A 25,331-nucleotide genomic window follows, 5' to 3' on the forward strand; every position below is an offset into this window, starting at 1 on the left:
TTCCCATGCAAACCAAGAATTAAAAAAAAAAAAAAACAAAAACAAAAACCCAAAACGCAAAAAACTCTGATGTCATAGGATGAGCTGTATGCCAGTTCAGACAGGATCATAATGGAAAAAAAAAAACCCAAACCCTCAACTATTTGCTCTGATTCAGGTCCAACTTTTCAACTTTACCTATGGCAAAAAATAGCGATAACTTTCTGTGTCCTTATAGAGGGTCCAATTCATGGAGTCATTTGAAGCTTTATTACCATAAAAAAGCCAAAGGGGACATTTAAAAAGTAGAGCAAGCTGCCATTGCTCTTCTCTCTTCCTGAGCAAATGCAAGTTCCGAATACACCCTTATACTCTTACAGAGGTGGTCTCTTTCCTTTAAAATAAAGGAAAGAAAAAGGAACACAGAAGTTCTTTGAAAAACCACCACCAAGACAATCGCTGACTTAGAGAAGGCTGATATTTTGTGGCCCAAGAAGCTTAGGATCGGGCCTTCCAGAAGAAAGCATTCACTACTGCAAAGAATAGTTAAAAAGAAGAAAAAGAAAGGAACCGACATGAAGCCAGAACGACACTGAAGACAAGACGAGGACGTTGCTGACCCTGGAGGCCATTTGCTGTGAGGGAACAAACTCCTCCTGTTACAAGATAAGGTTAAGAAAATCAAACAGCTGCATTGAAATACTACTACTAATAATACAGTATTCTGCTTTCCTGGGATGGGTTGAAAGCTTGCCGTATTTTTATTGGACTTTCCAGTGATGTCAGTTTGAGGCAGGGCTTAGGCAAGTAATTGCTAAAGGGTGAGTCTAAAAAGGGTATAATTACTGCAGGGAGTGTCTGATGTGGGAAAGCGGCATTCCAGCTGGAGGGAGAGACGGCCCGGTCTCTCCCGGGTCCCAATGAACTCACAGGTACCGTCATATGAGTCTTCCTGGCCCCGTGCAGTTAGTTACAACCGTGCAATGCCACTGACCTCAGTTATTCTTCAGCAATTACTCAGGCAACAGCAATTTCACGTCCAGCGTTATTCGCTGTCACAGTGCTGGGAATGCAAGCACGTCTTAAACCTCTAAGATATGTAGCCCTCAAGTTATTGCATCAGGCAGTGGTTGCAAAACAGACAATTGCTGACTTCAGTAAGGTTGCATGGGTGTAACTGGCAACAAAATTTGGCCCGTAGCATTTCTAAGGGTTTCACTGTAACTTAGGAGAGGGATGTGGAAGAATCTTTGTTTTGAAATTGCAGAGGGAGCACTACCTCCCCTGCTGTCCATCTCCTGCCCACAAAAGCTGCCCATCCTCCTTTTATGAATGAGAGGAATTCCAGGCGTCCCTCGATGCATCCCTCCTCCTTTAAACCTCTGCTTTAAGTTCACCTCTCCCACAAACGCTGGCGGCTACCAAACTGAGCCTGTAAGTAGTCTGTACCAAAACTCCCTCGTAGCCCTGGCCCGTGTAGCTGCTCCTACACCCGCGTCCATCCGGCCATTTCCTTCATGCAGCTTTCGGCGCTTGCCACTGACAGGGAGCTCCGCAGCTTTTTCCTGTAGACGCGTCTATACAGCATCGCAACCCCTGAACAAACTGCCCACCTGCCGAGAACTGCGTGAACACGAGGCGGTGGGGCATCACAGCCTCATCCGAAGCATGAGCAGTCCAACCACCTTTTCTCGCGCGGCCTGACGAACGCTGCCAGATCCAACAGCCTGGGAGCCGCTCAGCCATGCGAGGCTACAGCCACCCTGGGAGTAAAACCGCTCCTAACAAGCTACAGGAAGCTGTTAGCTTCCTTCCCACACGAATCTCTGCGTCTTTTGCCTGCGCTGCTCCTTACGTACAAAGCAGAGCCCCAGAGATCACCCTCTGGAGGCTTTTGCAAGAGCCGCTGTGTCGGTCTGGGAGCTTACATCTCTTCGCAGTCCTGGCCAGCACAACCATGAGATAGCAAAAAGCATCGGCAAAGAGATGGCTCAAGCCTGAAGGTGCTCTTTCTTATCATGCACTGACACCCTGAAGGCACGCACGGCTGACAGCGCAGCACACACCAACGGCTCTACGCAACCCGTGCCTTACGTTGAAGGATTTCAGTTGCGTCATCTTATTTTTCTCCCTCACTTGTCCCTCTTTTTCCTTTCTGTACAAAACCCATAGGTTCTCCTGGCTGCACCACCAATAGCAGGTGCTTTCAGGACCTGATTAAAACATGCTTCTTTTTCATCTAAGCCTTGCCATCCAAACGAATCTCATTACTCTCAGCTCCCATTTCTAACACTTCCAGCACTCCAGCCAGTACAAAGCAAGAGAACATCGCACCACCCAGGCTCACCAATTGTCAATAAAAAGTGCTCATTAAACGTCTTCCAAAGCTATACACGGAGCAACGCAAACAGCACAGATATCGTTAATCCCATACAAACAGTAATCCTTTAATTCTGCACAGCGCAATCCATAGGCAGCCACAGGGTACTTGGTGTAATTGAGACTCCCCAGAAGAGGGCCTGGCCGGGCACAGAAAGCTGACGTCTCATTTCTATTTAAGTGGAAATCACGTAGCAGTAGCGTCTGTGGGCATTGCTACCAGTTTCCCAAAATGAAAAAGACAAGAGGGAGTTCCTGGTGCACCTCTGGGAGGGGAAATACTCCATAAAACATGTTTGACAGGGACTTCCCAGTACCTTGGGAAAATTTTGTATTTGTTTAAGTCCTTGGACAACCAACACTGAATGCAAGTTCAAATTGTTTTGTGACTCTTACACAACAACAAATTTTATTTTGCCCTTTTTTTTTTCTTTTTTTTTTTTTAAAAATCAATACCTCCATTGCAGGCTGGAGCTTCTTCAACTTTGAGGAAAGCTCAGCACGGGCTTTTCTCTCCACTATCATATGACTAATGTTGATGTATGTCTCAATGCAAGCACTTTGGATGGCTGAGAGAGCTTGTAACAAACATGGTATTTTCTTCTTTTTCAGTGCTATAAGCAGTAATCATTAGAAGCTCAGGAAATAGAAAAAGCACATGTTACTGACTCTTCCGAAAGTTCTTCTAAATCCTTAAGAAAAAAAATCCTTGAAGGAACCACTCACTTTCTCCTGCTGCAGCAGTTCTACTGTGCCAGAAGACCAAAAATGTGACGCATTCCAGAAACCGTGTGCCTGCCTCCCCTACGCACCTGCGAACCCTTCAGCTCCCTGTTAAGCCAGCCTTAAAGCTCAACTCCCATCAGTTGCACCAGGAGTTGAGTCTTTATCAGGATTAAGCCCTTGGTCTCGTCCCTACCCATCCCCAACAATGAATCGCGCACTGATGCTCCTGATGTCACGGAGGCAAGTCACTGCAAATCTGCCACCTCAGTCACGTACCCCCACAGGGAGTGGCTGCTCAAACAAGTCAAAACTGCCCTGAAAAGAGTCTCCAGCTCTCCCTGCTGTTTCTTTGTTTTGCCCCATGTGTAGCTGGTGTGTGGTCTATGGTGAAGGTGAGAACCTAAGGTCAGGTTGGTCCAACAAGGGAAGGGAACTGGCAAGCACTCGGAGCATGGCGGTAGATCGGTGACAGCACTCGGAACAAGCAGTGGTACAAAAGGGGCTGGAGAACCACAAAGTGTCAAGCCCTTCTCTCCCTCTTCAACTGCTCTTTCCCTCTCTAGCTTTATCTTTTCGGACCGTTGCTCCATCACGTGATCTATCGCCATCTCCAGAGAACTGTTTCTCATGCACACCACTATCACAGCCAAGCAAGTTGTATAAACACTGTGTTTTGTGCAATATGGTATTACCTCCTTATATTTCCTTGAGGGCCCAAATATTTGTCATACCTGAGGTCTGCCATGCATAGTGGCAGCTCTCAAGTCCACATAAAGGCCCGTTTGTAGTCCCAAAGAGACACAATGCTCTGCAACACATGCAAACTTACACTCCACAAGCTTACACACATCCGAGGACAACAGAATGAGAAACCTGACAAGGACAGAGGACAAACAATTCCCCAAGGTAATTTTCCAACCAGAAGTATAAAAGCAACACCTTATCTGAAGCACACAAATTAGAATTTTTCTTCCAAACCGCAGCCACCAGCAAATCCTCCGCTCCATGTTTCTACTCAGCATTAGCCTTTATCTAGACCTGACAATGCCCAGCTCTCCAGGCTCCGCACCTCCCAATTGCCAACTGTACTATGCAGACTAAAACCGCTCCTCTTAACACCTCAGAGCAAACCTTACCCCAAAAAACTCCACACACCAAACACCAACTCAACATTCAATCCTTACTAGACCTAGCGAGAAGCCTGCTTACCCAGCCCCACCTCTCCAAGCCTTGACTCCAACCTGCTTTGATTATTTATAGGCTAACAGCAACCCTACCAATATGGTGACTTTAACTCATATATCTTACGAATACCAGCCTGCACAGCGAAGAATCCAGACTTGTCCAGATCCCTAACCAAAGTGTTGGTAACAGACCTGCAACATCTCCCTGCCCGGAACTCAGCATAATTTTTGATGGTACCAACATTCACTCAGACTTTGAAAAGCTGCCATCCTAAGTTCTGTTCAATATATTCATCATTGATCTGAACGAAGGGATAGAGTGCACCCTCAGCAAGTTTGCTGATGATACAAAACTGAGAGGAGTGGCTGACACACCAGAAGGCTGGGCCACCATTCAGAGAGACCTGGACAGGCTGGAGAGCTGGGCAGAGGAACCTTATGAAATTCAACAAGGGCAAGTGTAGGGTGCTGCACCTGGGGAGGAATAACCCCATGCACCACTACAGGTTGGGGGCTGACCTGCTGGAGAGCAGCTCAGCTGAAAGAGACCTGGGAGTCCTGGTGGACAACAGGATGACCATGAGACAGCAATGTGCCCTTGTGGGCTACCAAGATGATTAGGGGACCAGAACACCTCTCTTATAAAGAAAGGCTGAGGGATTTGGGTCTCTTCAGCCTGGAAAAAAGACGACTGAGGGGGGATCTTACCAATGCTTATAAATACTTAAAGGGTGGGTGTCAGGAGGAGGGGGCCAGGCTCTTTTCAGTGGTGCCCGGGGACAGGACAAAAGGTAACGGGCACAAACTTAAACACAGGAAGTTCCACCTAAACATGAGGAGGAACTTCTTTCCTTTGAGGGTGGCAGAGCACTGGAACAGGCTGCCAAGAGAGGTGGTGGGGTCTCGGTCTCTGGAGACATTCAAAACCCGCCTGGACGCGTTCCTGTGCAACCTGCTCTAGGTGACCCTGCTGTGGCAGGGGGGTTGGACTAGATGATCTCCAGAGGTCCCTTCCAACCCCTACCATTCTGTGATTCTCTGAAATCCCATCCATCTTTCAGGCAACCCACAGCCAGGGCTAAGAATAGAGAGGGATGAACAGATAATTTCATTTCTGGATCCTGGAAATACTACCAAACTAGGCTGATTCTGGACAATACCAGCTTGGCAAGTCACTAGCTGCATCTGATCAGAGGTTTAGATTAGGGAGTGAAAGGGCTGAAGAACCAGCTTTGTTTCTTGCTCATTTAGGTGCCAGAGGATTGGAATGACAGCTGGTGCTGATCACACACCCCAGGATGATGTCTGGGGAATACGGGACTTTCCTGTTTCAGGGTAAGGCTAGAATTGGAAATGGGGTTAGGGCTCAGGGCTGGAGGCACTAAAAAGCGAGATCTGCCCCCGGCCTCCAATAAGTAGTGGGGGGCTTCAGTAGTGGGGTGAGAACCAGCCCTGGCTGAATCAGGGAGGGAGACGACAGCCGGGAGCGTGGAGTTCATGCTGAGCTTCAAGGGTGGGGGCTCTGATTAGGTAAAGGGATGAAAAGCAAAGCTTAAGAGTGGGAATGACAAGCACACACTCTGGATCCAAGCAGCCTCTCCAGAAGACAACTATGAACCAAGCTTTGCGTCCTCATATCCCCACCACTGGCCTTCGCGCCAGCTCTTAGCCCACTGCTAGCACCAGGAGAAGGGTCACTGCCCATCTTTCATCCCGCTCTGCAGCAACCCAGTATAGCCTGCTGTCTTTAAAAAAAAAAAGAAAAAAAAGAAAAGAAACAACAGAAACAACACAGACAAAAAACCCCAAGCAATACCTGCCAAGTACAAGTCCTGCCCAACAATCCCAGCCTCGTGGCCTTTGCGAACTCCAGAGCAGACATGGATCTCTGGGCTAGATTAGAGAGCTAGTCTTAAATCTAGTGCTGTGGGCTAGGTCTAGCATGCACATTGTTGCTTAGGAAAACTTACAGTTCCACGCAGGCTGCAGAGGTCAGAGGCAGGTTGTTGCATGTCAGGAAGAAGGGCCAAGTTTGTTCTTATGTCAATCCTTTGAAAATAAACAACGGGGCAGGGGGTGAAAAGAGCCAAGAATGGAGCAGCTGTCAACAACAAACTGTCTTTAGGGCTAGTGATTGTGGCAAAACAACTGCTAACTACTGCATTTCACAAAAGATCCGTGTTTATGCCCATGGATTTGGACAGTTGTAGGACGGCATCCTTATAATTCTTTAGATTCTCACCAGGAGTCTTCATACATGCAGGGGGGCAAAAAGTCTCCTTGGTGTTTGTCATGTGCCATCAGAAACTCATCCTAAACCCAGCATTAATACCATAGCTGCAGCCCCTGCCTGGACCAGAACAAATTATGTCCCTATCACCTCTGAAAGTATAAGACTTTGTCCAAGAACTACAAATTCAGGAAGAAAAAAAAAAAAAAAATATAATAAGCTAGGTGCCATGTACAAATCCACCAAAATTTACAGGAAGTTATGTAGAGAACTGGAACATCATTAGCACTTTTCATATATTGAGGGAGCCTTAACACTTTCCAACATAGTCTGAGCAAGAAGTTACTTCTCCCTCTAGAGGACATGAAAATTAGCACAAGGAATGTAAGATTATGTCAAGACCAGGAAAGTAATGAGATGCTAAGGCAGAAGGTCAGCATTTTTGCTTTGAAAGTCTAGTAGCATTTTAGAAGGACCAGAATTACAACTGTAAAAACAATGAGTTATAAAGTTATGTATTTATTTTTACGGCAATGCCCTAGAAAGTTGAAAATAAGTTCTCAGCTAGCTTTTTGCATGTAAACAATCTGTGAAGCTGTTTACCACGGAACACTTTAAAAGTTCATCGAGAGTGAAAAAACAGTTTCTTTAGGTTCTCTCTCACTCACTGAGTGTCTAAATCCTTTCATTTCCTTAGTGGGGAGGGGCGAAGACAGGCCAGTCCCCGTAACCAGACAAGAGACCCCTATACGCTTTCCTGCCCCAGTGGTCCCCCATCACTCTGCACCCAGGGGAGAAGCCCAGGGTGAAGGGCACACAGAGACAAAGCACCTGCCGCGTTCTGCATCCAGGTATCATATTTGCAGTATCATACTCAAGCTGGCTGCACAATTTTGCAGGTGAAAACAGGAGGTAAAGGTTCATCTGGAGACCCAGGTAAGCAATCCAGTATTCTGGAATCCATCTCTCACCTTCGCAGCCCTTTGTCATCAGCTTCTCCACTAGCTGTGGCCAAAAACTGCAGGACACATCGGTCCTCAGAAAACATTGGCCTTGCTTCTTTTATATCTCCAAGGGCCACAGGTGTGACTCTTGCCTGAGCACACATGCCAAGAGCAAGCACGCAGCCTGCCACAGCTAGTTTTGCATTGTTTAATCAAAATATTTCAGCACAGAAATGAAAACCCTCTAAGGAGGCATATCCTTACACGCAAAGCTGGTTTTACTGGCTTCATCACGGGGAAACCAAATCCACAAACCTCCACCTTCCAATGCCTTCGCTTGCTACATGTAACAAAATCTATAGCGTGGGAGAAGGAACAAATTAACACCAGCCTGGCACAGACCTCGGAAGTGAGACAAAGCCTGACGCCAACTGCTCAGAGTGCAAACCCACCACATGGCACTGCAGGACCTCAGGGAGATAGAGGAGGGGGCAAAAAAAATCCCCCAAAACTCCAAAACCTCACTGATGAACTGTTTTGGAACTCAGCGTATCTTAGCTAGGAATATCTCCCTCCCAGTCCTCCTCCCCATACCGCCTCTCCCACTGAGCCTCAGTGAATGACTGGGAAGATGGGACTGCTTGGGAATGCTCAGGAAGATAGGATTAATTGGTATTGTACATTTTTATCTTTGACAGCAGAGTTGTAAATATTCCCACCCTACATACTTTAGCTGTCAAATATCACTAAATCTTTTGGCTGCAAATTGCCAGAAGTACATTTTTCCAAGCATCCGACCTGTGCCTGAGAATTTGATGTCTTTCATATGCTCAGCCTGTTCTAAAAATTAATAATAATTTTTAAAAAGCCTAACATCTCAGATTAGAGAGCTAATTTTCAGCCCGTGCTTACCTGCACTGGTGCAGACACCACAAGCACCACCCTGCTGCAACCCACCAGGAGCCTGCCCTCTGTGTAAAGCACCTTCTCCTGCCTGTTTTAACCCAATCCTCCACTATTTACAGTGTCTGCCGAAGAGCATTTCTGCATTTTGTCTGCTGTTTTCATGATTTCTTAAACCTCCTTCATCTCCCTGCTTTGCTTTCTCCTCTCCAAATGGAGAAGGCTCGCTCAGCCTTTTCCATCTCTCCTCACGAGCTGCCCCATCCCCTCAGCCACGCTCTTCCCCGTGACAACTTGGTGACGCAAAGGCCGGAGTCGCAGGCAGCACTCAACACGCAGGAGCACAGAGGCTTTAGGCGGCAGCAGCAGCATGGTGTTCCCCGTCCCCTGCCTGAGGACACCCAAAGGTCAAGGCCACTGATCTCAGACCATCGAGGGTGACATCGCAGACCCCTCCCTGCGTGGTGGCTCTCCATCCCGTATGCAGCACCAGACCAGGGGGCAAAAGCACGCTTTGTGGGTCCACGTTCCGACTAGAACTTAATACCAGTCTTAAGATTTGGTCAAACACAATGCATTTCGTCTTCAGCCTGAAACCTATGTGCTCCTTAATTTAAAATATAACATTTTTCCCATTGAAAATTTTACCTACAGGGGCTTTGATTTCACAACTGGTATGTTTAGTGTTTCTAATTTAGTCAGAAAGGAGTATAAAGCAGTTGACAGTTAACTATGCTTTTGCAGCTGTAAAAATTCAAACTAATTACCAGACAGAACTGGACTCCAATCCGTTTTCAGAGAAGACAGATAACAAAATATTTGTGCTTTGAAAAACATGTCAGACAATATAAAAAGCCTTGCTTGCCAAAACATTCCCAAAGCCACAGTGACAAAGCAATGGAGTTTATGCCATGACCTCAGTACAGATGTTCTCGTTCAAAAAGCAGGGGGAGAACAGTAGTAATCTGGAACACCCAGGGAGCAGTGAAGCAACAGGTCTGCATTCAACAGAAGGGAATTCTCAGTCTTAGGGGTAGGTATCAGACCCCCACAATTCAGCCTCACCGCTGCAGTAACCTCTCAGGGTCATCCCCAGGAGCCACAGCCCACCAGTTACCCCACAGCCCACCTCTCCAGCGTCTGCCCGCGTGCACCATCAGGCGAGCTCCACAATGGAGACACTTGCAATAGCCCACAAGAGACCCCCGAGCTCTACCAGTAAGTGCAACCTTGGGGGCGGGGAGAGTACGGAAGATAAAGGGGAAGCGTTACCTTGAGCTGTTTGTGTCCCACTTCTTCTCATACAAGGTACTGGCATTCCGGCCCTAGCAATGCTGCTCTGGTCTGCACAGGTGCCAGCAGCAGGGCACACCATAAACATGCTGCTATGGCAAGCAAAGTGAGCGGGCCTTGTCAGATCCTAATCTCCGGGGGGGAAAAAACCCTACCTCATCATACATTGATATCGCTAGAGCATAACTGAGTATCTGTGCTACTTTGGTTTTTTCTTTAGCACAGGATGCAAAGTCATGCCATCCCATCCCAATCCTCCCCACCTCCTATGAGACTGGTGCCTTTTGGTAGTTAGGTCTAACGTTTCTTCATGGCCGTTCTCTTACTTCACATCACCTGAAAGATGGCTCATCTCATGGTCCTGGCCCAAAGAGCTCCCATTCCGCCCCATTCCTATGGCCTGCCTCACTACTATACATCTCAAGCCTGCAATGGCCCAGTCTGGTGAGCTGCGCTCACAGCCCACCTCGACAAGCGTGTACCCAGCTGCAACAGCTATCTCCAAGGCCATCGGCACTTGCACAACGTAGGCTTTTTTGGCATGCTCCACCTCAGGTGCTCTGCAAACACCCTACGCAAACATGCCCTAGAGAAAATACCTGAGGCAGATAGCTCATGCTTTGCACAGCCTGCACAGACAGTCCTGCTGCACATCACTGCGAGCAAGGATCCAACCCTAAATGACTGACTCAGGACCACCTTCATGCTACAGGATGGCTGGAGCTAGGCAAACTTGATCAGGCTGTGGTGCATGGCCTGGAGGGAAGACAAGGTTATGTGGGCTGAGACGTTTCCTCTTCCCTCAAGCAGAGATGACAGCAGCCTCCCTTCTCTGAAGTGTCTCCTCAGGTAAAGGAGGTAATTTTCGCCCCCAGCTGGACACACACTCTGCATCTCTGGGGTTTCCAGGCTCTTTGCCAGGAACTAACAACTATCCTTTTCTTCAGAGCACCCAACCCCAATGAAAAGAAGCTTGTCCCCTGTGTTTAACAACCCCCAACTCACACTGATCAGCCATGGACCGGTTTCCTGGTGGAGTCATCCCCTGCTGAGCTACATGAAGTTAAAGCACACACAGCTTCTTGGAGAGTCACTTTCACCAAAAGTGCTGACATCTGCCCAATACGCACACCACTGCTGGAGGAAGGCAACAGCTCAGATGCAGTCCCCCACCATCACCCCATGTCCCTACACATACTTCCTGGTGCGCACACCGACATGAACCACAACTGCTATCGCAGAGGCATGTGCCATAGCCTTGTCAGTCAGCAGGGAAGAATCACCAATACAATGGGATTTGAGGCCAAAATGAGTGCACAAAGCTGTTATTGTTTCAGTCGCCTTCAGCACTACCTATGAACACAACCAGTCAGATTCAGAGCAGCCATCACCAAGGTCACCTCTGCCTGATGACATCACTAGACAAGCTCCCGTGATGGCCAGGAAAAGCAGGAATTGTTTCCATACATGTAGCAGCACTTCAGCCCTTGGCTTTAGACAAACAGCCATCAACAGTACTCCCTCACCTCTGGATGTAGGTCTTGCACCTCCTCCTCCCTTCACTACCAAGTTAGAGGCTGCCCCCTTTCTTGCATCTGATGTAATGCAATTTTCCAAAATGCAGGTATTTCATGTCTCCCAACAAACATCCCCACTTGCTGAGGAACTACCATTCTTGCTTCCCAACATCTCCAGCAACACAATATACGCTTATATGCTGTGTATAAGAGTGCTGCCAATTCCCATATGGATACAGACAAAGGGAGGACAGAGAGTGAGATCTGGAAGCACTGACCAGTTCCTCTTACCAGATTCTAGCCAAAGGCACGAAAAAGGTTGTGAAGGCCAGACTGGGGAGTGCAACCAGACCACATTTCCTTGAGGAATACACTCCTGAGTGGAGCAACCACGTGTGCAGTTGGCCAACATCATCTCAGTCTTTGCCAGGGTGGCTCCCTATGACCACCCCACAATCTCTTTTGGGTGTGGGAGGTGAAGAGCAGAGAGAAGGAAGCTTCACCCCGCCCCTGGCCAACCCATCATTGTTGGGTACCCACTGATGGGTAAAAGCTGTCCCTCTGTCATCAGAGGGTGTATGTCCTGTAAGCATAAATCCCAAGGGCATCAACTCCACCCCTAATGCGGGAGAACATATCAAGACATTTACTGGAATCAGAACCTTTCTGTGTGCTGGTACAGGGAGTTCTGAAACTGCAGGCAGTGGGAAAAGACAGCTGATGTGCTACAGCACGAGGAGGACACCTCCCCCAAGACTTGTCAGCCTCAGCCGTCAAAGCAGCTGCCAAGAGAGGTTTTCTCTCTTCAGTACGGTGCCTTTCCCTCAGCCCAACTGGGTGACTCATGGGCAGAGCTCTGCCAGCGTCTCCTTAATGTAGAGCTGGGGCACCTGAGCGCAACATGGTCTGGTAATGCTGAGCCACTCCACAGAGCTCCTGCCACAAGCCTTTACACAGCCTTGAATTTTGAACATGATTAATCTTGACAGCTTACACTCATTTGACCAGCTTACAAAAAAAGCTGGTTCATAACACTCCTAAGAGCAACTACGCTGGGATCCAAACAACAACAACAACAAATTAAAAAAAAAAAAAAAAAAAAAATTCAGGCTTTGGTCTGTTTGGGTAGGCCTGTCTGATTGCTTCAGAAGGGCACTGAGGACAGCTGCCTCCCAAATCACAAAACTCAACTTTCAGCAAGAAAATATCAAAGGTGATGCAAGCACAGGGAGACAGCAAAGGCACAATGCCTGCAGGGTTATCCATGGGTGACTGTACAGCCTGCAGAGGACAGCTAGCTCACTTTGCTTCCATACTGTGAAGAAAGCATGGGCCTTTGCAGCAAAAGTGTTTCTTAATCTTTGCCATTCCCCCTCCAAGAATCTGTTAAATCTGGAGCAAACCACACTAGCTTATGGAGTGTAAGACAGGGGAGTAAGACCCCAGGAACAAATCAATGCAAGTTTAACAATGGGTTAAACCTGCACAGGTACAAGACTTTATCATTCACAAGTGTGCTAAACTCATTCTTTCCTACTGAGAAACCCACGGCATATACTGTGTTCAAACAATTTCACCATGTTATTAAAAAAAAAAAATCACCTTCCAAGTTAATATTGTATGCATATAAATAAAGGATTTTTAATTAAAAAAAAAAAGAAAAAAGATAGTGACTAAATAACCCACAACAAACCATCCCTTTCCCCAAGCCAAAGCTGATTTTATTTGCCTTTCTTCATTTTTGCAGTCTTTTCTTTCCGCTTCTTCACATGCTTTGGGATTTTGGTTTTTCTCTTCTCTCTTTGGGCTTCTTTAACCATCTTTTTCCTTTCCTATAAAGAACCAAATACCATTCATTTAAATCCATAAGGAATGACAGATTTTGAGCAGGTCAATCAATAGTTACATTAACAAGTTAATTAACACACTACATAAAGATGATGTTATCAAGAGCAAGAAATAAAAAAGAAAAAAAAAATCAATAGGAATGGGGAGGGGAAAGAAAAAAGGAAGTCTAGGTTGGGGGTGGAGCTAAGAGCTGCAAACTGGTAATGACAAGGCAAAATTCAAACTAGTTAAAACCAGAGCTTCATGCAACCTTTGAAGAAAGGGAACAACAGGCACTCTAAAGTCATGCTATTTACAGCTAAGATTAAAACAGGGCACCTGATCTAGGTTTTCTGCTACCTATAGGGCTACTGGAGTAGATGTTTTTATGTCATGCAAAATACTGATCCAGTAACTACTGGTAATTCAGAGTAAGCTGATCATCATCAGGATTGGCAAGAAAGAGTGCTATGCTACAGCAATACACTACAATTTGTGCCAGACAGTGAAGACATTACGCTCAACTGGAAAACACAAAGTCAGCATAACTGGGGGGGGAGGTGGAAGTAATCGCTGCTACTCAGTTGTTCAACCTACAGCTGAACACATAGGTTACTAAAAATCTCATCTTTCTTACACAAAAAGTTGTCCAAATGAGAACCCTATCCATAAGGATGAGAAGTGATCAAGACTCCCCTGCTCCATATCTAAAATGCTCTAGATTAGTAGAAAGTGTCGAGTACTGCATTTTTATTTGACAGACAGGAAAGGTATTATCTCATCTTTTCTAGGAGGAAACACCTAAAAAGCAAACTCCCAAATCTTGAACCCCTTAAACCCAGCAAGTTTCATCTGCCTTTTGTGCAGCGCCTAGAAAGCTGCCAAAAAATTCTCACCCACGGATGATACTCTGCAGAAGAGTCTCATTGAAACAGCATAGTTGTTCTGTGATTTGGAAAATGAAACTTAAAAAAACCAAAACAACAAACCAAACCATAATCCCTTTACACGACTGCGTTACATCTCTTGCTCACAGCAAAGCTAGCCAGTCTGTACTAATGGTACTGCAAAAGCCACTGTGGTACAAACATGGTCACCAAGTTTCAAGTGGTCTCAGTTCCCTGGGAAAAAGGAGGTTAATCAGGGACCACAAACACAAACCTGTACACCAAAGCCTGCAAAAGTAGCCAGAGGCACTGAAGAGTTGCCCAGTCTTCAGTAAATTCTGCTTTCCACAGCCTTAGAATTGCCTGCAGAGATCTCTTTTCTAGCTTGGTCTAGGCTACAGAGAGCTATGTTACATGTTCCTCTACATAAAAACACCATTAATAAAGCATCCATAATGAAATTCACTTTCTCTGCCCTCATTCTCCACAACAGAAATAGTCCACAGCTTGTTTCAGACAAAAAGTAGCAAAAACCACTCAGAACTAAGTTTGGATTTTTTTTCCTGTCATATAGGTAGAGGTTGGAAAAACAAACAATTTCTGGCCAGCTGACCTTTTTGTCCATGCTGACTTCAGCGGGTTTATCTTTGGGATGTACAGATTCTTTACAGACTGAATCAGAGTCCTCTGAGCTGCCACCATCCTCATCAGAGTCTGTTTCTGACTCATCTGCCTTCTTTTCAAGAAGTGCAGGAATCTGCAAGATATATCAAGACAGAATTATACCAGAGCAAAACAAAGAAGCCTAATGACAACATATACACACACACATACATAGATACATAAAAACCAAAGCAGAATCTGCTGCAAAGAAACCCTTAAGTGAGCTTGGGCCATGTCCTTTACTACAGCCATCACTGAGTCTCAAGAAAAAGAACGAGAAGTAGGTTAACCCAAACTAAGAACAAGGAATCTAGAACATGCAACACAGAATCTCTTAGGTCAGGGCTCACAACACAGCTGTATTGGCATTCCCAAACTACTTTCCATAAGTTGAAACAGTGATTTGCTAACATATGTGGAAGCCAATTTTTAATTATACTTGGATCATACCCAAATCTACCTTGGGGGCACTGTATGTAGGCTTTATTGCAAACACAAATATCTACACTGGAAAACTCACTTATTATTAAATAAGCCTGGAGAATTTGCCACAGCCTGATACCATCCATATTAACATTTCCATTTTAAAACAGAGTCTACACCACTGCTAGATAACATTTACAAAGAAAGGAGGAGGAATCCACGTAGGGCTTCTGCCTTGAATTATATTGCTACAAACTGTTCCGTACCCAACTGCTTATCCAATGTACTCTACAAAGTGTCACTGTCAAGTACTTCAAATATAGTAAGACATAATATCTTTATGCTTCATACTGCAGGACTGTTCTTTACACAATAATTAGAGCAAAGCTACCCAGAACATATCAAAACCTGTAGTCATGCTACAGTTTAAATCAATTACATTTTACATAATTGGAAAGCATCTTCTCTCCTCTCCACCTTAATTTAGGGATCATGGCCATAGCAAGGATTATCATTTCTTTCTCATGCAACCCAGCATCAGCCACAGTGCAGCAAAGTAATTGATGCGGTGCGCAGACACACTGTCATGCCAGACCCACCCCAGACATAAATGGTCACTCAGAAGACAGGAGGCTTCTTTCATGGTGTCAGACACAAGACAAAGCATTCTCCATAGTTCTTATATGCACTTTTCTGAAAATGGCTAAAATGAAGAATTTCAAAAAGACCCTCTCACCTTCTGAACACCAGACAAATCCTTCTTCAGTCCTGTCACAGTCTGGTAGAGAATCTACACCCAGCGAGAGAGAAAGAAAACTACATTATCAAAACATGAGTCTTAAATTTTCATGCCCAGAGGAAATGAGTATCTCAAAACCAGGAAAAACCCCACAATGTTAGCATTAGTACTAACCAGACAATTTTAAAGTACGACACTAGATTCAGTACTCCACGCCTTGGTAACAAGGCTTCTGGTTTTGTTTGTTGCTGTCAGCTTCTAGTAAGAATTATTCATTTTCCCTCCCTCTTTTTTGCAGTGCCTCAGCATGTCTACTTACATTATCCTGCTGAACATTCAATGCCATATCCTCTTCTTTCAATTTCATCATTATATCCACATCTCTTTCATAGTTTTTAACTTCAGTCAAAGTTCGAGGTATGTAAGCTTTCTTAAACACCTAGCAGAGTGTGGAAAGGAAACACAGACTTACTAATTTACATATAGTTTCATTATGTTCTTCCTTCCTAATTATGCATCCTTAAGAGAACAATCATGAAGGATTTTGTGGCTCAGAGAAAACTAAAAATGAACATGGCAGTCACTCACTACCATTTGAACTGCAGAGTATCTTTTTTTTTTGCAGGAGCAGACTTAACATGCTCATCACTAATAAGGCTCCTTCCTCAGCATGACTACCACCAGGCCACTTACAAACTTCTCTAACCCTTCTAACTTACTCTTAACTGATTTGAGTCCTAAGGTTTTATATTCTAACTATTTTCTCTAATGGTTTTGTTGTGATGTTTACAATGCCTGCAGGAAGCAACTCCATTAAAATGCACCATTAGAAGTTAATCTCTGTATATAATAATACCTTCTTCAACCTACAGTCCAACTCAGAAAAGGTTCTTGCAACGCATAGTACAGTAAAACCTAACCGCAGTATCAACAACATACTTAACATTAGTCATGCAGTCTTTCTGAAACGGTCCTCCAGCAAACTTAAGTCGCTACCAGACCAGAAAGAAGTATTTTGCTTCTCTTTTCCATGGTATCAGTTCAATCGCAGTACGAATTCAGTACACTTTATGATCGTAACTGCTAGACTAACTGTTGTGCAAAGAGCAGATGCCCCCACCTCCGCAGAGCCAGCTCTACTCCCTTGTGAAGGAAGTGACACAGACTAGCCATGGTCACATGAGAAGTCAAAGAGAAATAAACTGAACATAGATGCTACTAAACCACCTCTCTTATATAAAGCAAAGAAATAATTGGTTTGCAAAAAATGGGCTTGCAACAGAACACTAGCATCTGACCCTATAGTTCAGAACTTGTATGCTGACACTATCTTAGGAAACCAAGAAAAAAAAAATTTTCCTTGGCCAAGCTTGAGCCAGAAGCAGTTAGTAAAACCTGCAGAGGTCCGAAAGAAAGTGTTTGATAAATCAAGTAGTATTGACTCCAGAAATAAACACCACATGAACCAGTACAAATAGGCTTTCACTGATACAAATTCTGCTCAGAGTTGGTTTTTGGTTTAACTCTTCTGAAACAGAGAGATGAGACTAAGATAGAAATTGTTCTACCTTACATCAAGCCTTTCCAGAACGTTAGCAGTTTTCTGTAATGCACTAGAAATGGTTTCGCTTAATGTAAAAGCAAAGGAGAGAAACAGTACACGGAAGAACTGAATTATACTGGGACTGGAGCTAGGTAGGCAATTCGGTCAATGTATATTGATCCAGATATCCTGCTTTTGTATTGCTGGTCCAAAAACACTGTCATAACCAGGTCTCTCCACTGAGTTTTGGGATGCTTTGTGTTAAGTGAACCTGAACTGGAAAATACATCACAGGACCTATCTACAGGCAAACGTTAGTTTAGGAAATGGAGTATCTGCCTTTTGACATCTTATCACTGTCAGTTTTTACATATGCCATCCCTTAATACTTCACATCTCAACTCATTCAAGACATCTCAGTATCACAAACAATGTTTTCCTTATCGACTGTGCATTTTTCCAAATAAAATGTTGCCAATAAAATGTTTTTCATTGTTTAGAAGAGGCAAGGTTAATATTAATCTCACAGCAGGAACAAAAATCCTCACTTACTTCCTCATCCACTTTATCTTGACTGGATCTTTCCTCCTCTGTTCTTTTTGATGCTATTTCCATTGCCTAAAGAAATATAAAACAATACAAAGTTATCACTCTTTAGAATCGCATCACTTAATCCAACTAACCATTCCCATCTATGTTTCTCCCTGTACTCCACACTGTCACTCACAAAATACTCCAGCTTTCCCTATGGCAATGCCTTGAGTGACACCTAATGGTAACCAATATTTCTGCGAAGCACACTTGGAACTGCAGATCTGCTTTATTAATAGGGGGAAAACATGCTTGCTGCTCCTTCCAGATCAAATTATGGCAGGCCCAGCACGACTACAGGACATAACAGTGCAAGGAGAATAGAGTGAGCAGTGCTCAGACCTGTAACTTGGCTCTTCTGATGCACGTTGAGCAAGCCAGAGGAGTACACGGGGAACCACGCAGCACAGCTCTGTCTCATTCAACCTCCAATATGACAGAAAGTATACCACATCTGGAAATCCCCATGCTGTACTGGTATGTGGACCACAGTCAGTCTCTGCCTCATGGTCTTGACCATAAATGACACATCAGATCTCCACTCTAAGCATGGCATATGTGGCCCCCATTTCTCTTGCATTAACTTAAAAAGCTTCCTCCTCCCCCTTCCCTTTTTGAAGAAACATCTAACTGGGAGCAGAGGACTGGCAGCTAGAGATGAAATCCATGGGTGCTGCTAGCAGCGCTGAGTAATTTTACCTCCTCCTAGAATCAACATGTTCTGCCAGCTGCTATATTTGGCTAGCAAGACCATGTGCCTTGGAGTAACACTGTCCTGAGTCTTACCCTTCCTCCCTCATCCCACTCTGTTCAAATCTGCATTCCTAACCCCAATCTCTATATAAGCATGATTATATTTCTGCAGAGCTTCTCCTTGCCAAAAAGACCGTACTAATTTAAAGCATCCTGCTTTTAGTAGCACCTGAAACAGACATTTGAGTTTTCATGATTAGACTTTTTCAGAAAACATAGAATGAAAAGTGCTGTCATCCTATAATGGTATAAATGGAAGAGACCTGTATGTATTTTTGACGCACAAGCATAACAATGTCATGTACCAGCTTCCTTCAATAGAAGGATATAGAGTAAATGAGATGAAGGAGACTGAACTAGATCTGATTTTATTGTTCCAAGTCACCCTACATTAATAATAAGACCATGAGGTCTTACCTTGGACAGATAGTCATCAATGTTCTCGCTTGTGATAGAAGGATCAGTAATAAACTCAAACAGCTCCCTCACAGTCATCACTGCAACATTGCGCTTCTGAAAAAAGTCTACCAGGAAACAAGGGCAGAGACAAAAACCGTAAGTAATTATGTGTAACACATGCAGCTGTGATGTTCAAGTGACAGTTAGAGCAAGCTAATGGCCCTGATGACTTGAGAAAGTCTCAGCAGCATGTACCGCACCATACTGGGTTCAGTTATCAGATAACTCTTAGCCATCCGAAATAAAACTGTTCATCTTCCAGATGCAACCAATACTGAATGGAGAATGACTGGATAAATATAAAAGCCAAATCAATTTCATCACATTCATGGAGTAGGGGCTAAGTAGTAAACAATTTAAGACAGGTGTAGTATTTGCAATGACTAGGATGAAAAATGTGTTTCAAAGAATAAGGACTGTAAACCTCAAACTTTTGCCAAAGAGAAACAGAAGTATTTATTCTGAAATACAGTACAGCCTAATTATGATCCACCTAAAAGGGAAGACAGATTAACATATTAGAATTTTCCTCAGTACTACACTCAGAATTGGTTTCCTCCGTCAAATATAACCAATTTCAGAGACTGCACTTCTGTACTGAAAAACAGCAGTGAAAGACACTGAGGACTGCTTAGTGTTTCCTATTAAAATTTTCAGAAGATCTCTCACCATGAGAAATTAATTATAAAAAGAACAAAAAAAGTTAGTTTAGAAACAGCTCTCTGTGCCCATGGAACCACAAATCTTCGCAATGCTCACAGTTAGGGCAGAGCATAAACCAAGGTGTTTCTCAGAGTCTCTGTTGGAGGACTACACAGAGAAAGCTACAGTGACAGAAAACAAACAAACAAAACACAACAAAAGCACTGCAACCCTCTGATGTACTTCAGTATCTAGGGAGAGCAATCCAAAAGACATGAAAATAAAAGGAAGGGTGCAAGTATCTGAGGTGGAAGAGAATTATTAGAAATCCACGAACAGAAAAGGAATACGGAAAAACTAGCACACTGGGTATGAACAAACACATAGCATCAAAATGCACACAGTTCTTTTTCCACAGACTTTCAAGAGTCTCTGTAAAATTAGAAAAAAAGTCAATCTGAAAAAGAAAGGGGCGAGAAAAACAGCCTGCAGTGACATATCTCTTGTCCACAGAGAGCAACGCAGCCTACCAGGAGGTGTCTGTTACGTAACATGCATGCTCACACATGAAGACCAAATTTTCAAGAGAAAAATACCATAAAGGTACCTTGTTTATCAAAATACTATGGCAAGTGATAACATCTCTAATAAATTACTCTATGCCTTGATCCTCTCAGCTGATCTGGACAAGTAAGTGCAGGGAGCTTCATAAGACACAGTAACTTCTTGCCAGCTGAGGCATTCCAGATGTGGATTCCACTCACAGGAAACACATCAGTATGCCTGCGCAGTCCTTTAAGTAAGGGAAGTTAAGACTGGGGTGGGTGCTGCTGCAGACTGGGACTGATCTCTGATCAGTCTGGGACTGATCTCAGATCTGTCATAAATCTGAGATTCAGCCAGGTGACTCATTTTGGCCGGATGATTTCTAGCAAAATCAGCTACGGTCTTCTAAGCTCAGCACAGTGACTCCCTGAAGAAGCCAGGAGAACCTAGAAGAGGGAGCATTTTAACAGAAGTTCGACAGCTTCTACAGTCACTTACACCTGAAAGAACATAGGTGAACACAGTTCACCTTCCTAAATAAACCAGCTATCAGAACAAGTGTTGAAGTGCAGCCCGCTCACCGTTAACGTTGGCACAATCCTTTCGCAGGAACTCCAGCGCATGTGGGTGGTCATGCTCCACGGCCTGAGACACATCAATGATGTACACGTCCCCGCTGTGGTACCTGCAAACAAACGCAGAGAGCTGCGCTAACGCCACTGACGTTATACGAGAGATTACTGAGGGGCACGGAAGAAAGTGTGCTTCAAACTTAAGAACTAGCAAACAATCTTAACATATTTCTCTAGCATACACCTTGCATACTAGGGCCAGAACAACTTTTTTGGGTCAGTCCTTTCCCTCATTTACACAAGCTCTATTATTAAACTTTAAAGTCTGCTTCTGAACACAAAAAGCAGTGTTAGGGATGGGGGGAGGAAAAAAAAAAAAAAAAAAGATACCTCACTAATTTTTTTCTCTTGTTGAATAGGTTTTTTGTTTGTTTGTAAGGGTGTTTCTTCTGGGATATTTTTTTCTTTGTTTGGTTTTGGTTTTTTGTTTGTTTTTTTTTGTTTTTTTAAAATAAAGAAAGCTCAGATCTGGGTTAAAACCTACATAATTAATTAGATAAGTTACAAAACCAAGTCACAGAAAGGACCCCACCCTCCCTTAAAGGTAGATTCGTACTCTCACATAGAGGTTGCCAATGCATACATTCTAGGTGTCACAATTCAGAGCAAAGTTTAAAAACGTACAACATATTAAATTCACTGAGATCTGCGTGAACAAGTCTGGCATCTTGGTACATTCTTCGCATGTACTGGATGATTTGCAGGTACAGCTCCCGGACTTTGGAGTCAGATAACTGAGCATTCTTCAGCAGAGGAGCAGGCCTTGAAATTACAACACAAATAACAGGAAGTGAATGCTTCTTTTTTCTTCTTACCAGCTGCAAATGCTTTAACTGCTGTACCTGATCCTTCCACTCACTGTGTCAAGCAAGTTGGCATGAGCAGCTAAGTGCACAGAGCCAGCACGAAGGGCAGCAAAGCTTGGAATATACTTGCCAAAGATGCTGGAGCTCCATTTCAAACATCAGCTAATTTGGACCATGCTACATTAATGTTTGTACCACAAAATGATGAGCTATCTTCATGTATGATTAGCAAGCCTTTCCAGCCTTAATCTCTAGTTAAGCCACTTTATGAATTTATTTTGCACAGAATTTCATGCTTCGGAATCATGCAGACTGTCTGCAATAGCAGCTGGCAAACGTCTGAGTATTCTACAGGTCACACGCACATACAAGAGTAACATGTTTACAGGCTTAAAGTAATAGTGGGTAAACTCAGAGGGTTGGTTGGTTTGTTTTTAATAAAAAGTTGTGTAAAGCTACTAATTAAAAAAAAATATTTTCTAAGGATACTTACCTATCACCTTTACCAATAAAGCCCATGACAAGCACGTGACTTCTTAGCATAATCGGCTCTGGACAAGGTATCCGGGCTGTATTCAACCTGTAACACAGGAACAAAGCCCCAAAAAATAAACCCAGACTCTACTATTTGCCTTGCACTAGTGCCTGAAGGAGCTCTATCGCTTTAAACATAATACACAACAAGAGCTCCTCTACTGAGGAAACTCACTTGTAAGGAGCAACTAGGAAATGAATATAAAAAGCCACAACCGTTCTGGCTCTGACCCCTCTCTAAGCATTCCTGTGTCAGACAGACTTTTTGCACAGTTCAGGTTAATCCAAGATTAACCTATATCACAGTGTGTTGTTACTCAGCAGCAGCAGCTATTTCTAGCTTTTCCTCACTTTTCAGTCATGTCAGACAGAGCATTCAGACACTGAAGAGCTTAGAGCATGAGCAGCAAAATGAAAGAATATCTTTATTCCTCCTTCCCCTTTCTTTTCTCTCCCACAGGGAAGCTTAAGACACTTTCCTGAATACTCCAGAGGCCCTAAAAGGTAGTGATAGCCACAGTGTAGCAAAAGGAGAGTACCTCAGGTTTCAGTTACCTTTGCATGCTGAAATAAAAACTGCAAGAATCACCTTATTAAATTCCTCATTTCTTTTTCAGCCCACGTCTTAACCATTTTTCTTGGGTTGCCTTTGCAATATCCATGACGAAATCTTTAAATGAAGAAATAAAAGACAACAGGGACTCTTAGCCAATCAATGCAGTATTAGGATCGGTGATTTTACCACCTTCATCACTTCCCCAATAAAACCAGGCAGAAGTCAAACTCACCTGAATTCACCACTCACATATTTATCCCGATCTTTAAACATCAGAATAGAGGTTTTGTAAATCTTTATTGCTCTGTTCTCTCCGTCCAAAGTACCGGCATGATATACATTAGCCTATTGGATTATGAAGGGAAGAAATAATATTAAAGAAACAGTCTTTAAACCAACCTAACCTTCTCTCTTTTTCTCTTTCTGGCATCCTGTAAAAACCCAGATAAGCTTTCTCACCCCAGGCCCTACATGGCACCCAGCTGAGTAAGAATGCACACAAGGGCAATCTCTTTTTCTATCCAAGGCAGCTTACAGGAAGGACCTAAGACTGGGTAGGGGTGTGACAACGCATATAGGACAAAACACCAAACAGGAAAAACTCTGCCTCATCCACATTTTGGAGACTAAAACAAGCCCTTGTGCGAAGGGTTAATTTGAGTCTGTGCGCTATTTCGCCCCTAAAGCACAGCCCAAATATCTCACATTGACACCGCTACGCAGGGTGGATGTATGCCTTTAATCAGCATCCAAGGACTTGGAAGAAAACCAGATCACCCTAGGGACCAGGCATTCTAAGACTGATTTATTAATTTACCTGGAAATTTGTGGTCTAGTTTTATTCATCTGCAATATTACTTGATAACAACAGCACACAAATGTGCTAGTTTTGTAAAAGCAATGAAGGTTTATAGTATTTTAAACAGAATTTTTTTACACCATTTAGATAACTCCCATTGTCTGCTGACAGGTGGAGCTGGCCCGATCTGCACAGAAGAGGGTTTCGGACGAAGAAAGAATTACCTAGGTTTGTATGTTTTTTCAGGCATTGTTTAATATTGTGTGTACACATACCCTTTACAAAAATTGCAGTTGTATCATACAATTAACAAGATCCACAAATTTAAGATAACAAATTTAAGTATTCTGAGAAATCTTTCATATTTGGGGAAACTTGTTTCCTTTAACACAAATTGCATTTTATCTTAAGAAAGCTCCCTACCAATCAAGCAACACCAAAAATAAAAAAAAGTACTACTAAATCCAAGTATTTCAATACATCTTCTGAGCACCACAAGCTTCCACTTAGCTTGCTGAGAAAGAGACTACCATGTCATTTATAATAAAACTTACTTCTTTCCCTGTGCTGATGCAGCCATTGATTTCTGAAATGACACCTCTACTTAGCATCTTGAACAGAATCATTCGAGTCCGTGGATCCAACACCTCAAATTAACACAGAAAAGTCAGCACAATTGCTGTCTTTGAAGAGGACAAAACCTACTAATACAGGCCGTTTTTAGTACTATACTAAAGGACCCATGGCATCAGACTATTCTTAAAGATCAAACAATAATCCAAAGAGCAGCCACTCAGAATGTCTTTGAGCTAGCTCCAGAAGAGACATAAGAGAATGATTTCTCACCCACAGCTGCATTAAGCGTGTTAAAATAAGGTTTCTCTTAAGATAAAGCTATCATAACTGAAATACAGGAGCTATACGACCTTGGGCCAGTAATAGTTCAGTCTTGTTAAAGAAAAAAGGAAAAAAGCAAATCCCACACTTTTTTTATTGTTCTTTGGAATTTAATAAAAGCTTAAGATGGAATTCTGCATTGCATATATGAACAAATCACAATACTATGCACAAAAATGAGCTCCAAAATGTTTATGGAAGCAAGTACAACTTTCACACAAAAACCAAAGGAACAACAGGTCTCTTCAGGATAACAAGGGAAACAGAATTCCAAGGTGAAACTCTGTTCTTACAGCATGCATTTGATCAATGATTCCTAAATTCCACATTATTTGTTCCGGTCAAAAGAGAAGTTTGATGCATTAGGGACTTACCTGTTCTACTGTTGCTCTGTCTGACTTATCTTTTACTCGGTACCTAATAGAAGTGAAAATAAAACGATACAATCCCACACAAGGACTCAGTACTTTGACAGAGTAAAACATAATAATCCGTATCAAAGAGAAGACGACAGTCTCAAGTAGTAAGGCTCTCAGTTCATACAAAAGCAAAGACTTCTCCTGCACGCTGGGGTGGGTGGGGGTGGGCAGAATAAAAATTAAAAAATCCATAAACATCAGTGCCCTTCACTTCCACAGATTTCTTGCCTCCACTGAATTATGCTCACTCAGGAGAAAAAAATATCTGTCTTAACAACTTAGAGTTATAAGCTGCAGGCTTTAGAACAAAAAAAAAAGTTTAAAAAAGGTACCTCTCCTGACCAAATCATCAGGTGGAACCTTCAAAAGGCTTCCAGTATTTTTTTCTAGGCCAAGTGCTTAAGGATCTCTGTTTAGAAAAAGAGTAACAGAGATAAAATAATCTTTTGCTAGTGGAATG

General features: G+C 43.5%; 1 protein-coding gene across 4 annotated transcripts in view; it reads right to left on the minus strand.

Moving 5' to 3' along the window:
• Positions 1–12,771: 12,771 nt before the first annotated feature.
• Positions 12,772–25,331, minus strand: part of RIOK1 (RIO kinase 1) — a 31,822-nt gene continuing 19,262 nt past the window's right edge. For all 4 annotated transcript variants that reach the window (XM_074575997.1, XM_074575998.1, XM_074575999.1 and 1 more), the window contains 13 exons: positions 24,827–24,869; positions 24,110–24,202; positions 22,989–23,101; positions 22,790–22,870; positions 22,160–22,246; positions 21,485–21,622; positions 20,810–20,913; positions 18,999–19,105; positions 17,790–17,855; positions 16,014–16,133; positions 15,692–15,745; positions 14,483–14,626; positions 12,772–12,987 (listed from right to left, as the gene is read on the minus strand). In XM_074575997.1, the coding sequence (XP_074432098.1) occupies positions 12,877–12,987; positions 14,483–14,626; positions 15,692–15,745; positions 16,014–16,133; positions 17,790–17,855; positions 18,999–19,105; positions 20,810–20,913; positions 21,485–21,622; positions 22,160–22,246; positions 22,790–22,870; positions 22,989–23,101; positions 24,110–24,202; positions 24,827–24,869 (1,261 nt within the window). In that variant the 3' untranslated portion in view covers positions 12,772–12,876. The remainder of the gene's footprint in view (positions 12,988–14,482; positions 14,627–15,691; positions 15,746–16,013; positions 16,134–17,789; positions 17,856–18,998; positions 19,106–20,809; positions 20,914–21,484; positions 21,623–22,159; positions 22,247–22,789; positions 22,871–22,988; positions 23,102–24,109; positions 24,203–24,826; positions 24,870–25,331) is intronic.

The sequence above is a fragment of the Larus michahellis genome, chromosome 2, assembly GCF_964199755.1.
Source record: "Larus michahellis chromosome 2, bLarMic1.1, whole genome shotgun sequence".
Taxonomy (NCBI): Eukaryota; Metazoa; Chordata; class Aves; order Charadriiformes; family Laridae; genus Larus; species Larus michahellis.